The sequence below is a fragment of the Mytilus trossulus genome, chromosome 11 (assembly GCF_036588685.1).
Source record: "Mytilus trossulus isolate FHL-02 chromosome 11, PNRI_Mtr1.1.1.hap1, whole genome shotgun sequence".
Taxonomy (NCBI): Eukaryota; Metazoa; Mollusca; class Bivalvia; order Mytilida; family Mytilidae; genus Mytilus; species Mytilus trossulus.
The window spans coordinates 54,953,018-54,971,395 of record NC_086383.1 but is presented as its reverse complement, the minus strand read 5'-3'; the positions used below and the strand labels follow the sequence as shown (position 1 = coordinate 54,971,395).

At 33.2% G+C, this 18,378-nt stretch overlaps 1 protein-coding gene across 1 annotated transcript in view; it reads right to left on the bottom strand.

Moving 5' to 3' along the window:
- Nucleotides 1–16,604, bottom strand: part of LOC134690172 (protein rolling stone-like) — a 32,672-nt gene extending 16,068 nt beyond the window's left edge. The window contains exons 1-2 of the mRNA XM_063550150.1: nt 16,535–16,604; nt 14,416–14,589 (exon numbers count right to left, since the gene is read on the bottom strand). Coding sequence (XP_063406220.1) covers nt 14,416–14,589; nt 16,535–16,604 — 244 coding nt within the window. The remainder of the gene's footprint in view (nt 1–14,415; nt 14,590–16,534) is intronic.
- Nucleotides 16,605–18,378: the final 1,774 nt, after the last annotated feature.

The window sequence follows — 18,378 nt, the reverse complement described above, 5'->3', positions numbered from 1 at the left end:
GTCTGAAGTCAGAATTTGTAACAAAAGTAACTAAACAAAATTACAATGATACATAAATTGACAAAGGACTACAGTTACTGACACGCCAGCTCCAGACCTCAATTACACCGGTTGAAATGTTATGTCTTCATCATAAGAATATCAAGCACAATCCCCCTGGTTAGGGGTTTAGTGTCATACCATCATAAAATATATGAGAAGAGCATAATCTGTATAATATCAAAAACTGGGTTTTGAATAAATATGTTTATTTCCGATTTAAAGATCATATTAGTGAATCAATAATAAAGCCTAAATATGCCATCTTTCAGGACCTGACAACAGTATAATAGTAACTTTATTTCTTATTAATAAGTCTGGTTAAAGGTTTTGTTAGCTTTTAAGATGAATGCCGACATTTTTGTGCTTTGTTAAGAATATTACCATGAAAAAGGTTCATAAACTATTTACGAGATTATAGCATCGGTAAACTGCAAACCATGGTATTACCATCAATGCAAATCTTTAATTGTAATAAAGGAAAAGCGGCAGAATATATTAACACCCGTGATTTTCCCGTCTCCACAGACGAGACCAAACATGTAAAATCAAGAACACATATTTAAATTGACGAACTGGATAAAATCGTCATAAATAGCAATAGTAATAGAATAACAGCGATGAATTATAAAAGAGGGACGAAAGAAACCATAGGGACATTCAAACTCAGAAATAGAAATCAAACTGACTAAGCCATGGCTAAATAAGACAAATATAAACAGAAAAACAATAGAACACAAACGCAACACAGAAAAATAAAAACTAAGCAACAAGAACCCTACAAAAAAATGTGTGTTATCTCGGGTGCTCTGGAAGAGTAAGCAGATCACGCTCCATATGTGGCACCAGTCGTGTTGATCATGTTAGTTCAAACCCGGTAATATGCCTAATTAGGTAGGTCACAATCATGAAAAGGGAACGGGATCATTATAGTAACGACGAAAGGAACATAAAATTAAGAATGGAATTGGGAAATGTGTCAAAGAGACAACAACCCGATCATAGAAAAAACAACAGCAGTAGGTCTCCAACAGGTCTGTATTGTAGCGAGAAATTCCCGCACCTGGAGGCGTCCTTCAGCTGGCCTTTAAACAAATATATACTAGTTCAGTGATATACTATCATCTGTAAAACTGATAATGGTTAACTAACTCGTGATGTCGTCCGTAAACTTTATGAACTTCAAGGGATAAAATCTAGAACTCTTTGATGATTTTCATCCTTGTGAGCAGCATCCCTTCTTTCAAGGAATTGATGATAGGATAAATAACAATCCTATTTTTGTTGATTACTTCAACTAAATCCCTCATTTTCGACGCCTGTCATAAAAACAAGCACACGGATATTTGAGATACCTCTCTGTATTTTGAACACGGATGCAATTGTAGAAATGGAAGCCATTGTGGGGATGACGCGCTGCCAATTTTGTTCTCAAAATGGAAGCGAACAGCTCTTGTTTATATTCTGATTAACCATTACAGATCAGTCGACTTGGCGTTTTTGATTTTTTGTTTTAGTTGTAATGTTCGGCATGTTTTCTAAGGCAATACATGGTTTATGTTGATTCCTAACAGCCTGACGAGTTTGCGTTATACGTAGTATAATTATAAAATAAGTATGTTATCTAATTGATAAAACAAATAGGACAAACGTTTTATTTTTGAGACACTTAAAAAATATGATCAATACATTAGTGATATACCAACTTTTCCTGCATATTGGATAATACATTTCCCAACTTATTCGATATTCAGGAGCTTGCAGCTCATATTAAGACTTTATAAAACGTCACCAGTGTCTGAGCAGAAAGTTGATGAACCAGGAGTATGTCAATGTCAAAGAAGGTCTCGTCCTTTTCCTAAAAAAGATCATCTGAAAGTACCAAGCTAAGACCTTAAAGCTTGTTGATAAATATTCCGTATCAACTTCACAAATAATACATGATGGTCTTTATATATAGATTCTGCGTACTGCCGTTTTTATCATCGTAATAACGTCTTATATTGTTCTTTCATTTGTCTTTATTTTATTATTAATATTATTTTTACTGTTTGGTCTGTTTTCTGTGATATCCATTTGACGTGGCTCGGTACTTATACATGCCGTCAATGTGTTTGTATTATTTTTTTTGCTGGTGTGTTTTTTATGTGTAACCTTTTGTGTTTCTCTGGGTCATACGACGTAACTCTGTACTTTTAAAGATCCTGCCATAATGTTATTGTTCTATTATTTGTCATAATGTTGTTGTTTTATTATACATTTTTAAATACTTTGAACGACATAATTGTTTTACTTGTTTTACTGGCGTAGTGAGTGGTATTAACCATAAAAAAAATATGTGGATTCTTAAAAATTCTAAAGAACTTCTGGATAAATTTAAACCTCGGTCTGTTCCTTAAATTAGTTCTAACAAAACTTTTGTTTTTAACACTGCATTTCTGATGTGAAATTATACTTTTTTTTAAATACTTTGAACGACAAAATTATTTTTAGTTTCTTCCTATGTTTTCTGATGCACACGAGAAGCAATGTATGTTGTTTTTAAATTTGATAGATGCTTTCCTGTTTTTTAGTTATAAAGATATAGGAAGATGTGGTGTGAGTGCCAATGCAACAACTCTGCACCCAAATAACAATTAATATTAAAGTAAACCATTAAAGGTTAATGTACAGCCTTCAACACGGAGCTTTGGCTCAGGCAGAACAACAAGCTATGAAGGGCCCCAAAATTACTAGTGTAAAACCATTCTAACGGGAAAACCAACGGTCTTATCTATAAAAAAAATGAGAAACGCTAAAAATTACATAAACAAACAACAACTACTGTACATCAGATTCCTGACTTAGGACAGGTGTAAACATTTGCAGCGAGATTAAACAACATTCATACCTGTGTACGCTTGAACTCACACCTGCGGCTAAATAGCTACAAGGTAAACGAATTGACCTCAAGCCGTGAAATATACAGGGACCTTTAAAAAATAATATACACACTCTGCTCACACATTAGTTTCATTGAAATGATTATCAAAACAATAACGGTAAATAGAACGGAAATATTTTCAGTTCTATATCAGTAAAAATGTTCAATAAATATTTTATGAAAAATCTCAACAATAATTAATGAAATGTATTCGAAAACATTTACTAGAGATATTTTTATAGGAGTTTAATTCAATCAATACAAAACGGTATATACAATTTCAGTCGGTTGATTTTATGAATTAGAATGAAATTATTTTCTTCTGAATTGTCTGCCCATATAGGTGGCGTTTAGGTTTAGTGGTTTGTGTGATTTGGCGGTTAAATCATTCGGCACGACAGGGTCTACTCGATAGGTAACATTAATTTTTCTTGCTGCGTTAGTCGATAAGTACGTTCGAATTTAGTCTTTGATTATGAAGGTGAACCCGATATTTCATTGAGAACTGTTTTAACTGCTTTAAATCAACAAAGTAAAGGTACTGAGTCGGCAATTATTGGTGGTAGAGAGAAATTTGGTGGACTTGGATAAGTTACAGTGTGCTAATCAGTTGATGGAGTACCACTGCCAGATGATGAGAAAAGAAAAAGGGAACATACTACTCTTGTGGGTCCTACACACACTTCAGGTCCAGCAGTCCGTATGTCAACAGTAATAAATTACCCACCAAACCTGGCCTCAGTGAAATTTTGAAAGATGAGTATTTAAATTATCTATAAATTTTAGCTATAATAGATAATTGTATTGGTTATAGTTTGACCAATGATTTTATTGAATATCAAGTAGGACAACCTGATATTATTGTTAAGGATAGACTTAGTAGAAACATTCAATTTTAGATGGATATTGATACGCCTATATTTATTATAGATACTATTAGAGATGGTTGTATATTACCTTTCTATTCAAATACAATATCGATTATTGTTTGTCAAACAATTTATTATTTTTAAGATACCTCTTTTGTTAAATCAGCGATTACTAATTTATTAGCTATGATTTAATTGTAGGGATGTCAAATATTCACTTTGTTGTGAATCCGTTAACTGTTTCTGTTCAGTTAAACAACACGTTTAAAATCAGATTTGAGACAGAATATGACAGGTATTTGCGGAAGACAAGTGTAAACTTTGAAGATATGCGTATTGCAAAACATTACATTTATACCTATTCATATACGTTTAAGTATGTTACACATTAGCCTATATGTTTCCACCTCATACTAAATATCTATGATTTGTATCGAACTTTAACGGTGTTTCTGCTTGTTATAGTTTTACTAGAATATCTATTTAAAATGGGGAGGAGAAAATAAACAGATTATTATGTACTAAGACGATGCGTTCGGTGCACATGACGATGAGGAATTATGTAATACAACAAGTAGCGGTTTTATACCCAAGGCTGAGACGTTTGTGGACTACTATCAAAACCTTATATTTTCAGGGGCTAAGATAAATGACTTTTTACTATTACTGACAATTGTATAAACAAGATAATGAATATCATTTCATACATTGATTTGTGTTTAGCAAAAACGGGAAGTATTTGTTAGGGAGATATAGCTTCTTTGGTAGCCATGATAGTTTAATATATCTATTTCTCAAGTTATAGGCAATATTGTATATTTATTGACAAAACATTTGTCTAATGATATAAATAGTATTCATTCATGCAGGAACAGTAATATGCATTTATCTGTAGACAGTATTGGTCTTATTAATGAAAAGATTTAGGTTTTAAATGCACATGAAGCCAATATTAAACCTTTTAATTCTGAAGTTCTTGGCAGACTATAGCGTACAGTGTAAACCCATGTAATATTGTTCACGATATGTGGTTTATAGAATGTGAGGTTTCTACAAGTTCCAAATGGAAGGATTTCACTGAAGGGAAGAATGTATTTTGGTCGTTGATAAACTTTTTAGTTTGCAACAATATAAGATTACTAGTAACCACAACTAAAATGTTGTTAGTAAAAGGAGCACGACATCAGTATTGGAAAGATTTGATTTTAGACATTTTAGCACATATATATTGCACAATGTTTATATTGACATGGTAGTGAGCCTACGTACTGATGATAAGAGAGCAGATAATCTTAGTCGAATTGTTGATTAACATGATTGGCTACAGGCTAATTCTGAATTTGTATTTCAGATAGTTGAATCCCTTAGGGGACTTCATGAGTTTGATTAGTTTGCCTCTGATGGCAATTTTTAAATTGATAGTTTTTTATTCCAGATTTTGGAATGTGAATTCGTCAGGTATTGACACTTTCACGGTTGATTGGCGAGGGATTAAAGGGTTGTTCGTTTCCCCTATTTCTTTGTTCCCACAAGAATTAATGTATTTTCGACAGTGAAAATTAAACTTTTACTTTATACTGGCTCTCTGCTGGTTTTCTGGCTAAAGCTTGTTCTATATGGTGATGGTTTTTTCTATATGGTGATGGTTTCTTTTCTGAAGTGACAAATTTTATGGATCTTTCTACTTACAGACATGCTTTGATATCTGGTAGAGTAAAAAGACCATATTTGGCAATGTTGATTTAACATTTGCATATTTAATAGCATTAATGATGGATTTTTCATCCAGTCATAGATCACTTTGATGTGAGCATGTATATGATAGATCTCTCTTGATCTTTCTTGATCTCTTGGTATAGATTACTAGCTTTACTAGATTTGAATGTCAGTTTTTGATTTCAGATTTCATATGCATTTTGTGGATAATTTGATGCATAGTACTTAGCTGATAGTTATAATCTTAGATTGCTTTTATTAGTTATATTTCATTTTTTAATTACAAATATATTTTTGCAGGCACTCACCGGAAGAATTCAGAATTATCCTCCTTAACTAGTTAGCAAAGTGAATTTTCTCTCAGAACTAATGTAGGAATCTTAGCAGTTTCTTCTATAAAGGATATTATCTGAGTATTTTACGCTGGAAAAATTGGGCTGCATCAAACAGAATTGAAAATGGTTATACTGTATCAGCAAAAGCTTTTCACGTTGGTTTATATTAGCTGTATTGACACATTCGAGAAATATTGTTAGTCCAGTTGAACAACCGTTTTACTCTTTACAGTGGATACATTCTCTTATTGAATTATCATGTGTACCGACGAATTCGTCTTTAGTAATTAACCTACTAGAAGATGTGAGGCGTATCTTGCATACTCCTACGAATATAAAGGAGCCTGTTTCGTTAGAATTACTGCATATGATGTGGGTTGTTATGTTTTCTTTTGGTGACTTGTATAATCAGCGTATTTGATATTTGTACGTGTTTCAGTGCTTTTGCGAGTTGATTTGCTATCTATTCGACGAAGTGATTATTTTAATTTATTTTAGATCATTATATGTCTATTGTCATTTAACGTTTCAAAACAGGCGTATACAGATTGAGAGAAGGCGATTCAGTGTCATTCGTATAAGTGTCAGTGAAACATTTGATTTATTTCTGCATTGGGCTGATTTTTCTAGCTATTTTGATGAGGCTACTTATTTATTTATTTATTTTATTCTATTTTTTGTTTGGATTTTTTCCAAATGTTTATATGTTGATCATGTTGATGTTTTACGTATAAGAATACGCCAGTGTCATACTGTAGGATGCGCGAGCTCTTTATTGAAGTGTTCTGTCGTAAGTTCTTGAAAAGTGTTATGGGTTTCACAGTTTTAGGTCTGAACGTGCTAGTGCTTGTGCTATTTTAGGTTTAAAGTTTATAGAGACACGGTAGATGGTGTTCCGAAACGGTAAACGATATTATCGTGAAGGATTCTTTGGATAATTTCTAGCATTATTTTCAGATCTTTATTACATGATATAGATCACCATTTTAAATTTTCCCGTTCTTTGTGTTTTCGGCCCTCGGCTCTGTCGTGTGGTATTGCACTTTACTATTTTTTGTTATTTATTAGTATGATTATTATCAGTGGTTGTGGTATATGGGTGTTAACGGAAGAAGAAATATAATTTCAGTCGGTTGATTTTATGAATTAGAATGAAATTATTTTCTTCTGAATTGTCTGCCCATACCGGTGGCGTTTAGGTTTAGTGTTTTGTGTGATTTGGCGGTTAAATCATTCGGCACGACAGGGTCTACTCGATAGGTCACAATAATTTTTAATTATCAATGGTTGTGGTATATTGGTGTTAACGGAAGAAGAAATGCATATTCATTTCCGTTCATTCTTATATTGTAGCTAATTACTACGACCATTCGTCAGCTGTGCGCTTTTAATTACGTATATTGTCGATCAGCTATAAGAGTTAAACAGATTTTATTTTTTCCCAGAATTCAACATATCGGGCTAAAACGTAACCACCCACTCGAGAAGGTCAACCAAAAAAGTTACAAATACTTGATTTTCTCCGTTATATAGAAGGAATATCATGATCAATTTTAAACTTTGCAAATTATGTTAAGATGAACATAATTAGATGATAAGAAAAAAATGTAGGAATTTCCCTTTAACCTGAAAATATGTACTAAGGCAAGATGGAATTAATTTTATATACATACTAGAACACACCCGTGATATCGCGGGTCCGTGACGTGACTGAATTAAAGTATATAACTATGGGTAAGCCTTATTTTAGTATAAGTATTGTCATCTGATAAAGTCATGCCGATTATAAGATCTACAGTTTTCTCTGCTTTCAAATCTTTATGTTTGAACCCGTCGAACTGAAACCTATCAATTATTGGTAATATTAATTATTTGGAAAACAAAAGGCCCCGGAATGGAGTATTTTTTAATCAACAGCATTGTCCTATATTAGTTATAAATAAAGTTGAATTCTTTGATTCGCTTGTTTACGTCATGCCCGCTAACAAATGAAAAACTTATTTTTAGTCCAGATTTTTAGTATTCGAATTGTTATCTTAGAAAGTCTTACTGATTAAAATACTACAATAGGTAACATTTTGACAATTTAGTAGTGTCAACCCTGTGATTATGACCCGTGTATCATATATCATATAAATGCTGAATACACCGTTTGGTGGTGCGCCTGACAGATGCGGAACGTACAGATAAGGTTATATGTACCAGGTGAATAAACTATTGGTATCGGTATCGGACTCGACCCGGAACTTGTTTATTATTTGCAATATTAAGTACGTGGAAAACAAAAGGGCCTGGAGTTGTGTTATTTTTTAATCTACACCTTTGTACTATATTAGTTATATATAAAGTTGAATTATTTGATTCGTCGTTTTTACGTGATGACGGCTGACAAATTGGAACTCGTTTTTTTTGTGTATTATAGATTGACAGCTAAGGCAAAATGAAAATACTCCACTAATAATGTACCATTAACTATTACAATATATGCAAATTATTTTATTTAATCAATTTCTTCAAATATAGGAAAATTACATTTTGAGAATTTTTTTTGCTTTTTATTCATTTACATATTATGAATATTAATAAGCAAAAGCACTACTAATTTTTGGCCATGACCCTACCCCTAACCTGGGACAGTGGTAAAACATTACAACATGAGAACGAACTATAAAAATCAGTTGAAAAGGCTTAAACTAAGGATTTTCTTATCCCAGGCATTGATAACCCTAGGACGTTTCGTCCCCGAGGGTATCACTAGCCCAGTAGTCACCACTTCTGTGTTGACATGTTTATCAATAATGTGGTCATTTTTATAAGTTTCCTGTTTACAAAAGTTAGTATTTTTCGAAAAACTAAAAATTTTCTTATCCCAGGCATATATTACCTTAGCCGTATTTGGCACAACCTTTGGGAATTTTTGGTCTTCAATGCTCTTCAATTTTGTACTTGTTTGGCTTTATAAATATTTTGATATTTCGATGACACTGCTGGTGGACGTTTCGTTTCCGAGGGTATCACCAGCCCAGTAGTCAACACTTCGGTGTTGACATGTATATCAATAATGTGGTATTTTTTTATAAGTTTTCTGTTTACAAAAGTTAGAATTTTTCGAAAAACTAAAAATTTTCTTATCCCAGGCATAGATTACCATGTCCGTTTTTGGCACAACCTTTTGGAATTTTGGGTCCTCAATGCTCTTCAATTTTGTACTTGTTTGGCTTAATAAATATTTTGATATGAGCGTCACTGATGAGTCTCATGTAGACGAAATGCGCGTCTGGCTTACTAAATTATAATCCTGGTACCTTTGATAAATATTTACACCACTGGGTCGACGCCACTGCTGGTGGACGTTTCGTCCCCGAAGCTATGACCAGCCCAGTAGTAAACTCTTCGGTGTTGACATGTATATCAATAATGTGGTCATTTTTTTATAAATTTCCTGTTTAAAAAAATTAGAATTTTTCGAAAAACTAAGGATTTTCTTATCCCAGGCATAGATTCCCTAGCCGTATTTGCCACAACCTTTTTGGAATTTTGGATCTTCGATGCTCTTCAATTTTGTACTTGTTTTGCTTTATAAATATTTTGATGTGAGCGGCACTGATGAGTCTTATGTAGACGAAATGTGCGTCTGGCGTTCTTAATTATAAACCTGGTACCTTTGACAACTATCAACTCATCAGATGGACAAAACTACAACTGGACGTTGCCGGGTACTTAAACACCCCGACACAAAAAGACACAATGAACAGATCTTAGATTACTCGCAGTACTATCAATCCGTACACTATATGTGTTTGTCTGTAATTAGGATACTTTATTTAGGGGTAAATTCAGTAAAAAAATATACGTCATCAGGGACCGCCCATTTAGAGGGAGAGCTTTCTGTATAACACTGAAGTTATATGCTCTTCTGATTGGCAGATACTGTTTGTGATAAATATTTTTTGGTAGATGGATCAAAACTAGAGTTGAAAAAAACATAAAAAAATAAATGCTGAATGCACTAATTTTGTTCCCTTCAGGGTTGAAAAGTAATGTGGGTCAGTATGGGAATTCACTGCGAATCTACATTGTTTGTACACAAGGCCATTTGAATGCCCAAAAATGCCGCATGACCCTATGTTTTTAATGTTGCAAAAGATAGGGCTACATTTGTATTTTCATGAATGATATATGAAAGATTTTAATTTCTAAAGGTAAATCAGATATAAATTTATTTCCACACATAAATTAGCATTAAGTCAATGGGAGATTTTTTACTGAATTTACCCCTATAGTGAATGTCGTTGTTTGAGGTCTTATATTTTTTGGTTTTGCATATCAATTTGTCATATATCGACTTAGGGTTTCTACTTTTTTACTGGTTTTAAACTGTGTCATATTTTGTATTTGTTTCCAAATTTTACAATGTTGAGTCGTTAATATCTGACTACAAGGGTTCTACTCATGAATTGAGTACGTTAGCTTATATATGATTACTTAAATACGTTTGAGTTGAATCATTTACAGATCAAATTTATATTTCTTTTCGTTTTGAGAGTTCTTCCTATTTCTGTCGCGGAATACTGAGTAATTCGGTTTTCGGACTTTCTATACTGTTTTGCCCTTTTCATTTCATCGAGATTTCACACATCAAACTTGTTCTACAACTTTACTACATTTAGATTGTAATATAATGCTTTGTATAAATCCTAATTCTTTGTATTTCCTTTTTGTAGATACTAGTATGAACAGTTGAGATGATTATATAGATATTATAATGAAGCATGATGTATGGACTTTAATATTCGATTGCACGGTATATATGTATTTTGAAAAAAATGTTATATTAAAATTGTTTGTTGTGAACCTCCTGCCATATTAGTCTTTGTTGTTTCTTTATATAGAATGAGAAATAATTTATGTTCGGACGAGCATAGCGAGGTAGAACATAATGAACTCTTACTGACTCTTGTCTTATTGGCATTCAAACAATAGAATCTCTTTATTTCATATTTTCTGTCGATTACGTTAATGATTTATGGATAGGCTATGTCATACGTTTGAAATCATATTGTGCTGAATAAGCGAGGAAGACCAATAATGATGATTAAAATATTTATTCTTATTTATCAACATTATCAGGTAATACAATGTCCGCTACTTTATTAATCTTTGTAGTTAGATAATATTAGTTACACAGTATGCCACCTATCTTATACGATATATATATGGGGTCAGTTCATTTAAATTGCGCTCAAAAATCAATATGTAGTTCAATGACTCGACATATATATCGTATTATGCAATATCCCACTTGGTAAAGAATGTATGTTCGACTGTCATAAATCTGTCGACATGTTCATAAGTGTCTTATCAAAGTACGCCGTTCTTCTATAAAAATAACATACTTTCATTGTATCGTTTGTTTAAAAAACAAAGATTTTTCTTGGAGGACCTTGATACCCGTATTGTTTTTATAAAGGGTAATCTGTAGTTTTAAAATTTCTCAAAAGTTAACAGATAATATCGAATATAGTTTGTAGCTGTATAAATAATATCGAAATCACTTATGAATTGATACCACATAAACTTGTATGCAAGTTTACAACACGAACTGATATATGACTGCAAATATCGTACAGAAAATTGATATTAAATATATTTATCAGACATTTAGTAGTAAATACAGTAGTTTTTAATATTTGATAAATAGCCTGCTGTTTAATCCATATCGCGCAACTTTGATGCGCTCCCTTTATCATACCCTTTATCATGTTTATCTCACCCTTACTTGTTGGCACACTAAATACAAGTATAAGAAAATACAAAACAAACAAAAAATACAATTTACAAAATATTTTTAAAACAACAGCACGCAAATTGTAAGGTAACCCAGGTGCTTCGGATAAGTAATTAAGCAGTTCTTTTAAGGATTTCAAAACAAGACAACAGTAGAACTGAAGGTAACCCAGTGCTATGGATCAGGAAACAGTTCATATAATATAATACTCTCCTGTTGAAATATACGATAAAGCGTATAAAACATTGCAAAATCCGTATCATATGCCGTATTACCCTCGACCAAAATCATGCATCGAGCCTAAAGACCCTTTGGGCTGAAATTGGTGTCTCGGGACAATACGACATATGATACGGATTTCGCCATATAATATTATCAATATATATATGATGTACACTTATGCTCAATAAAGTTTTGTTTTGAAATAAATCATATGCATAACTATTCGTTCTCAATTCAATTCAATTCGTTTACATGTATTTGAAAACAAAAAAAAATCATCAAAATCTTCCGAACTTAGCTATTTACACCTGAGTTGACGTCTTTTTTTTCTTCATTTTTTCATTTTTCCTTTCCTCTGTCCTTTTGTTTGTAACTTCAAGCAGCTGCTTATTGTCTATTCTAAGGTTAATGAATTCAAATAACTTTCGTTTGTACTCGTGTCTGCCTTGACCGATCTCTATTTTCCTTTATAAGATAAAAAAAATTACACACAAAATAACTGCTATACCTGTACATAATTTCTGTGTTTGTTTTCGCTTCGTGTTAAAAGTAATACTGAGAGATTAAGTACATGACATTATATACATTTAAAAATGTTAAATGTGCAGTGCAAAGCTTGAAGCTACTGTTTATAGTTAATAAAATGTCACCAGTTTTGAGCAAAAGGTCGATGGATCAGGGTTATGAATTGTCATTCTCTTTTAACTTCCTTGAAAGCTTCAAATAAGACCTTTTTAATAAATATTCCTTGTCAACTTCATAAATAATACACAATGGTGTTGTAGTCAAAATTATAGGTGCTGACGTTGCCTTTTAATTAGCAAGTGTCGGTATTTATACATTTTGCCATTATCTTATTTTTATATGATAATGTTTTGTATTTGTGACATTCATTTTAATTACATCTTGCACATATAGAACTTTCTTGGCGTGATAATAGGAGCGATGATGCCGGTGCTTTTGTTTTTATTAATCTAATGTTTTCCGTTTTTAATGCATAGCTAAAAACACGCGTTTATTTATATACACCTAGATACTTTTTTTATTTCACATATTTTATGAATATGATGGTCGTAGGGGGTTGTTTCACCTTAGCGTTTTAAAAAAGAATATTCCACTTCAAAGTGATCAGTAAAACAGGAATCAATTCTGTTAATCTTTTCAGATTTTTTTTAAGGTATATAAGTCCGATATTGCATATTATATATTCTAAGGTATATATTGTTGTATACTACTACTCTCGGTGCCAAAAAAATATAATTGACTCTAACACCCCTCGTGGTGTTGTACAACAAAAACCCTTAAGATATACATTATCTATATCGAAATTACTAGCTAGGTTATACGTTGTTAAAGCAGTATACGCATCTTATGTTACGGTAATGTTAATTATTTAACCGTTTTGTTGTTGTTGTTCTGTTGAACAATCAAATCGTGTAATCATATTTAATCCTATCATTGAGTATGGTGGTTTTGGTGTGCATTTAACTCATACCTTACAAAATCTTGGTACATCTTGCACAGCTCTTCATGCGTAATGTTTTTAAACTCGCATGCCCTCTGTATGCCCATTTCCCGTTGCTCAGGCTGTGCTTTATCTAATGCAAACTGAAATGTTTCGATTAAAATCAATATAGCTCTGCTACCCTTTATCCTATTAATTTCAATTCTAACTTCCCATTCATGAATGTGAGTTACCGAATTAGACTTTTTACCGGATTTGATATCACATAAGCAACATGACGGGTGCCACATGTGGAGCAGGATCTGCTTGCCCTTCCGTAGCACCTGAGATCACCCCTAGTTTTTGGAGGGGTTCGTGTTGTTTATTCTTTAATTTTCTATGTTGTGTCATGTGTGCTATTGTTTGTCTGTTAGTCTTTTTCATTTTTAGCCATGGCGTTGTCAGTTTGTTTTAGATTTACGAGTTTGACTCTCCCTTTGGTATCTTTCGTCCCTCTTTTTCAAACTATACGGTTCATCAATTTTTAAGGAAAACAAGTTTTTGATTTCATGTATGTCATTTAATGTTCACTTGATTAACCTTACACAGTTATAAGTTAACACAGATATATTCTGAACACTGCGATTTTAGCGAAGATTCCCTATGTGATTTTTTTATGTATTTTTCTGATAGACTGGTGGGTGACATTCTAACTTATTCAATATACATTTTCTCTCAAATTCCAACTAAAGGAAAACTGTGCAAATATTAAAGATTAGAAATATTAGTATCGACCTGATTAAGATGGAATAATTGTCTAGCATATTTGACTATCTAACTATTCAAATATGGCTGCTTTCATATACAGCTTTCTCTCAAGGTATTCGGAAACTGTGGTAAACCTTGAACACAATGAATATGACCAAAAGAAGACAAGATAATATAAAACATGACTGACTGGCCAATGAACTCATAAAAATAAGGTGGAAATACAATACTAAGTAGATATAACATACCAAGGAAATAAGTTTGCATAAGAGAATAGAAAAAAAATTATGAACTCTTAATAACTTACTTACTGCCCTGTATGCCATCGGCATGTAAGGCAGCAACATAGGTTCTCCATTTCTGTCTGTCTTCTGTTATCTTTTCTTCTGTTTTATTCATGGTCTTCAGTTCTCTTTCTATAGTCCGTCTTAATGTGTTTGTTGGTCTTCCTCGCTTACGCTTTCCTTCTGGAGTCCAATGTAATGCTGTTCTAGTGATGGAATTAATCACATGCCCAATCCATTTTCAACGCCTTCTTATTAATATTGTATCCATGCTGTCTTAATGTCTTATAAGATCTTCATTGAATGTTTTGTTTAACCAGAAAATGCGCGGGTTTCTTCTTAAGCTTTTGGTATGGAAAACTGACAGTTTGTATAGGTTAACTTCTATCATCCTCCAGCATTTTAATCCATATAACGGACTAGATAACACACAACTCAGGTACAGTTTAAGTTTGATCTTCTCACTGTGCTGTGATGAACTTCATACATTGTTAAGTGATCTAAATATATTTCTAGCTTTGTTTAATCTGTTTATGATGTCATTTACTGCACTTCCATCGTTTCTTATTATACTTCCTGGGTATATAAATGTTTCTGTGATGGGGGATCTTTTCTATTTACTAAGATAGGAGTTGGATTATCAATGTTGAAGGTCATGACTTCGGATTTTGTTAGGCTGATTTTAAGTCTAACTTAACTAGCAAAAGTACTTTGGGGATTTGTAAATGGTGGTGGGTAGGTGATAAAAGAGCAATATCATCAGCAAAATCGAGATTTTCTAATGCTGATAAAATGTTCCATCTTATTTCTCTTGGAGCATCTGTTTTTTTTCATCACCCAGTCTATGACGACATTAAAAAGAAGACCACACATCCTTGTCTAATTCCTATTCATACCGCAAACCAGATACTAAGTAATGCTTTGCTCTACCCTGCAAGTGAAATGGTTGTAGAATCGTTTGATAAGCTTAATTGTTTATGTTAGAATTCCATATGCTCTGAGTATTCGCTACAAAGTCTTTCTGTTGATAATGTCAAAAGCCTTCTGGAAATCCACAAAGTTGATAGAGAGCTGTCTTTACCAATATGTACATTGTACGATGATGTTACGTAAAACAAAAATTTGCTCGGTGCTACCTCTCCCTTTACGAAATCCTGCTTGCTCTTCTTTGCACAATAATTTTGGCCATGATTTTACTTGGAATTGACAAAAGGGTTATTCCTCGCCAGTTGGTACAATCACTTAGAGCTCCTTTATTTGCTATCTTTATTATTAGGCATTTTGTCCAATCGTCTGGTATTACTTTCCAATATTGATGTAAATAGTAATCGAAGAATTTCAGCTGCAAGATCTGGGTCGATTTTGAAAAGTTCTGCATTTAGATTGGCCTGCCCTGGTGATGTTCCATTTTTTTCGATTTTACTGCTGTTATTTTTTCCTGTCTGTTTTGGTAAGTAGATATTTATTTCCAAATCTTGAAGTGACTCAATTATGATTGCTTCTTCATCTGGAGCTTGTCTGTTTAGTACTTCTTTGAAGTGTTCTGCTCATCTGGCTTTCTGCTCGTCTTCTGTTGCCAATAGCCTTCCATTTTAAACCGGATTTTTTGTGACAAAAATTGCTTTTATTGATTTTGGGATGTACGGTGGTCGATCGGTCGGGCGCCCGGGCGAACTGCAGCCAAATATTTTCGGTGCATTTACTCTTGAACCGTTCAACCAAAGCTTTTAAAATCTTATTAGGTTGTAACTGATAACAAAATGAAGGTCAAGTTTAATAAATTAAATGACGATTTTGACTTTTACCGTTCAGGAGCTAAGGTTCTTGAAAGATTGAAAAATGATGTTTCCAGACGTGTCCGTGCATTTGCTCATGAACTGTTTAACCAAAGCTTTTAAAATTTCAATATGTTGTTACTGATGACAAAATGGAGGTTAAATTTGAAATTAATGATTTCTACTTTCACAGTTTATTTGTTATGGTTAGTTAGTCTATTAGATATGGACAATAAAAATGCCAGGACACAAACAAATGTTAAGGTTTGCTGTCTCTCTGACAGCCTCTTGGTTTTTTTTTATTGACATCATTATTGCTTCGATATTTACCACAGATTTTTCTTGTTATCTTGTACATTTTTCCTAATCACCCTTTTCGGCTGCTTCTTCTGGTTGTTTAGCAAGGTATTCCATGTAAGCTCTTCTGCCTACTCTATCCATTCGCTTACATTTTGTCTAGTACTCTAAAGATTGATATGTGTCTATTTTGTAGCCGTTTTGAATTTTTTGTCGAATACTTTCTTTTTCATATGACGCCTTTCTTCTATAACCTTCCAAGTACCTGGTGTTATACATTTCTTCATTTGTTTACTCTGCTTAAAACCAAGACAGTCCTCGCTAGTTGTTTCAAATATTTTTCCTATTTGATCCCATTTTGAGTTGACTTCTGTTAATTCTGATGGGATCATGTCAGGATTATCTGTCAGAGCTTGATACTTATTCTTCAATGAAAGGATGAAAGCATTCTTTACACTATGATCTTGTGATTTTTTAATAACTTAACGTGTTCCGAAATTCTCAATTTCATCTAAATATATGCAGTAACAAGGTGATGGTCACTACCAACATGTGCTCCCCTCTTAACTTTAACATCTAGTAATACACGTCTCCAAGTACCCTTTGTCATAAGGTGTTCTTTCTTGTTCCTATCCCTTCCATTTGGAGAACACCATGTTAACTAATGTATATCTTGATGTGGACAGAGTGTTCCTTCTACAACCAGGTTGTAAGCTGCAGATAATTCTACAAGTCTTTCTCCATTATCATTTATAGTACCGCATCAATGTTCACCTATCATTCTGTCAAGATATACAGTGTTGTTGGTTCTCACTTTGGCATTCACATCACCCATCACCACTAGAAGATCACGACGTGGTACCAATATCACTTCTGCTTGAAGGTGCTCGTAAAAGGTGTCTTTTGCAGATTCATAACTGTCATTTGATGGTGCATAGCATTGTATACGGATCATGTTGGTGTGAACACCTTTCAATTTTGCTGTTATCAATCTGCTATTAATAGGTTTACATTAAAAAATTCCCTTCTCATTGCATTTCTTGAGGATGATGGCAACTCCTTCAAAAAGATGGATGTCTTCTCTGCCTGATTAAAGAACTGTTTCTGCTGTGTTGGTATTCATTTTTACCAGAGCCTGTCCATCTACTTTCACCAACTCCCAAGATGTGCTAGTTATATCACCTAATTTAAGATGTGACCGGTACAAGTTTCTTAGTTTCATACATAGAACGTACGTTCCAGAATCCTATTCTGGTTTTTGCTTTAGCACTCAGCACTTCATTCCTGCCAGTAGCTTCCTTGAGGGTTTTCACAACTAGCAATCATACTATTTTCTCCAAGGCCTGTTCGCAAGCAGTTGTGATTGATTCCTTTGTTGCTGTTTCTTTTTACAGGATATGATTGTTAACACATGCTCTTAAAACTACTTATTAGGTCTTTCCACTTTTCTGTGGAAAGACCTATTGTTTTTCTTCTGATTATTTTTTTTTTTTTTTTTTTTCTTCCGCCTAATTTTGTTCTTGCGATAAACATTTGTTTCGCAATATGTCGCTTAGATATTTTGTATATGATATCGAACAGTTTATGCGCTTTTGAAATTTACCCTGCGTAAACCAATACTTTCCTTTGTAGGAGTTATCTCCCCAAACACTGTTTTCCTTGTTAGCGCATCTCCTTCGCAACCGTAAAAGATTATGACAAATTTATTTTACAAAATTGCTCGTTATATCCTTTGCATGATTTGTCCTATTTTGACCGAAGCGATATGACCGCTCCATATGAGAGTTATTTCCCCTTATGCATCTGATATAAGTGATATGAAATTCTATCTTATAAACCATAAGTGATAGAGACCTAGGATCTTTTGATTTGAGGTCCTTGGTCCCAAAAAATGAAAATTAGGTCAAGGTCAAAGGTC